The sequence below is a fragment of the Malurus melanocephalus genome, unplaced genomic scaffold, assembly GCF_030028575.1.
Source record: "Malurus melanocephalus ecotype Western Australia unplaced genomic scaffold, MMel_1.1 scaffold_2205, whole genome shotgun sequence".
Taxonomy (NCBI): Eukaryota; Metazoa; Chordata; class Aves; order Passeriformes; family Maluridae; genus Malurus; species Malurus melanocephalus.
In genome coordinates, this window is record NW_026625437.1 from 1 (window position 1) to 1930 (window position 1930).

The 1930-nt window shown below is 39.6% G+C and overlaps 1 protein-coding gene across 1 annotated transcript in view; it reads left to right on the plus strand.

Moving 5' to 3' along the window:
• Positions 1 to 48: 48 nt before the first annotated feature.
• Positions 49 to 1930, plus strand: part of UBE2H (ubiquitin conjugating enzyme E2 H) — a gene marked incomplete at its 5' end in the record, with an annotated part of 9817 nt that continues 7935 nt past the window's right edge. Inside the window, 2 exons of the mRNA XM_057388632.1 lie at positions 49 to 188; positions 1226 to 1278. Coding sequence (XP_057244615.1) covers positions 49 to 188; positions 1226 to 1278 — 193 coding nt within the window. The remainder of the gene's footprint in view (positions 189 to 1225; positions 1279 to 1930) is intronic.

Sequence of the window (1930 nt, forward strand, 5' to 3'; positions counted from 1 at the left end):
CAAAAAATTCTGGATATATATTTTTTTTAATTCCTATTTTTTTTTTGCCTTTCAGCGCCATATGAAGGTGGAGTATGGAAAGTTCGAGTCGACCTTCCTGACAAATACCCCTTCAAATCCCCATCTATAGGTAAAAAAATCTTAATTTTTTTTTCCAAAATTCTGCTGTTTATGCCCAAAATTTACAGGTGAAGTTGTGCCAGTGAAATGTGAGAATTTGAAATCTCCAAAACGTTTTTATCGGGTTTTTATCAGATCCCAAGCAAAGAGGAATTTTGGGATTTTTAAATAATTAATCCATGCGTGGTGGAATAAAAATCCATATTTCATGGTCTTGGGATGAACCCAATTTTTGGGATTTTCTGTCCAAAACTGAATGGTGATGGTGGAGAAAAAATCCACAATTTATGGTCTTGGGATGAACCCAATATTGGGGATTTTCTGTCCAAAATGAATGGTGATGGTGGAACAAAATCCATAATTAATTGTCTTGGGGTGAGGCAAATTTTTGGGGTTTTCTGCCCAAAAAGTGAATGGTGGTGATGGAATAAAACCTACAGTTCATGGTCTTGGGGTGAGCCCAGTTTTTGGGATTTTCTGCCCAAAAGTGGATGGTGGTGGAGCAAAAATTCACAGTTCATTGTCTTGGGATGAACCCAAAATTGGGGATTTTCTGCCCAAAAGTGAATGGTGATAGTGGAGCAAAAATCCACAATTTATGGTCTTGGGGAGAACCCGATTTTTAGGATTTTCTGCCCAGAAGTGAATGGTGATGGAACAAAAATTCACAGTTCATGGTCTTGGGATGAACCCAATTTTGGGGATTTTCTGTCCAAAATTGAATGGTGATGGTGGAACAAAAACCATAATTAATTGTCTTGGGGTGAGCCCAGTTTTTGGGGTTTTCTGCCCAAAACTGAATGGTGATGGTGGAAAAAAACCCCTCAGTTCATGGTCTTGGGATGAACCCAATTTTTGGGATTTTCTTCCCAAAAGTGAATGGTGATGGTGCAGCCAAAAATTCACAGTTCATGGTCTTTGGCTGAGCCAAATTTTTAGGGTTTTCTGCCCAAAAAGTGAATGGAGATAGTGGAGCAAAAATTCGGAGTTCATGGTCTTGGGATGACCCAAATTTTTGGGATTTTCTGCCCAAAAGTGAATGGTGATGGAGCAAAAATTCACAGTTCATTGTCTTGGGATAAACCAAATTTTTGGGTGTTTTCAGTACAAAAGGGAGTGGTGGTAGTGGAGCAAAAATTCCCAGTTCATTGTCTTGGGGTGAGCCAAATTTTTGGGATTTTCTGCCCAAAAAGTGAATGGTGATGGAACAGAAATCCACAATTTATGGTCTTGGGGAGAGCCCAATTTTTTTGGGTTTTCAGCCCAAAACTGAATGGAGATAGTGGAGCAAAAATTCGGAGTTCATGGTCTTGGGATGACCCAAATTTTTGGGGTTTTCTGCCCAAAAGTGGATGGTGATGGTGGAACAAAATCCATAATTAATTGTCTTGGGGTGAGGCAAATTTTTGGGGTTTTGTGCCCAAAAATGAATGGTGATGGTGGAGCAAAAATTCACAGTTCATGGTCTTTGGCTGAGCCAAATTTTTGGGGTTTTCTGCCCAAAACTGAATGGTGATGGTGGAAAAAAACCCCACAGTTCATGGTCTTGGGGTGAACCCAATTTTTGGGGTTTTCTGCCCAAAAATGAATGGTGATGAAGCAAAAATGCACAGTTCATGGTCTTGGGGAGAACCAAACTTTTGGGATTTTCTGCCCAGAAGTGAATGGTGATGGAACAAAAACTCACAGTTCATGGTCTTGGGATGAACCAAATTTTTGGGATTTTCTGCCCAAAAATGAAATCCCTGAGTAGTTTTGGCCCTTCTGATGCTGTTTTTGCTGCCTTTTTTTTTTTCATTTTTAATTGTAG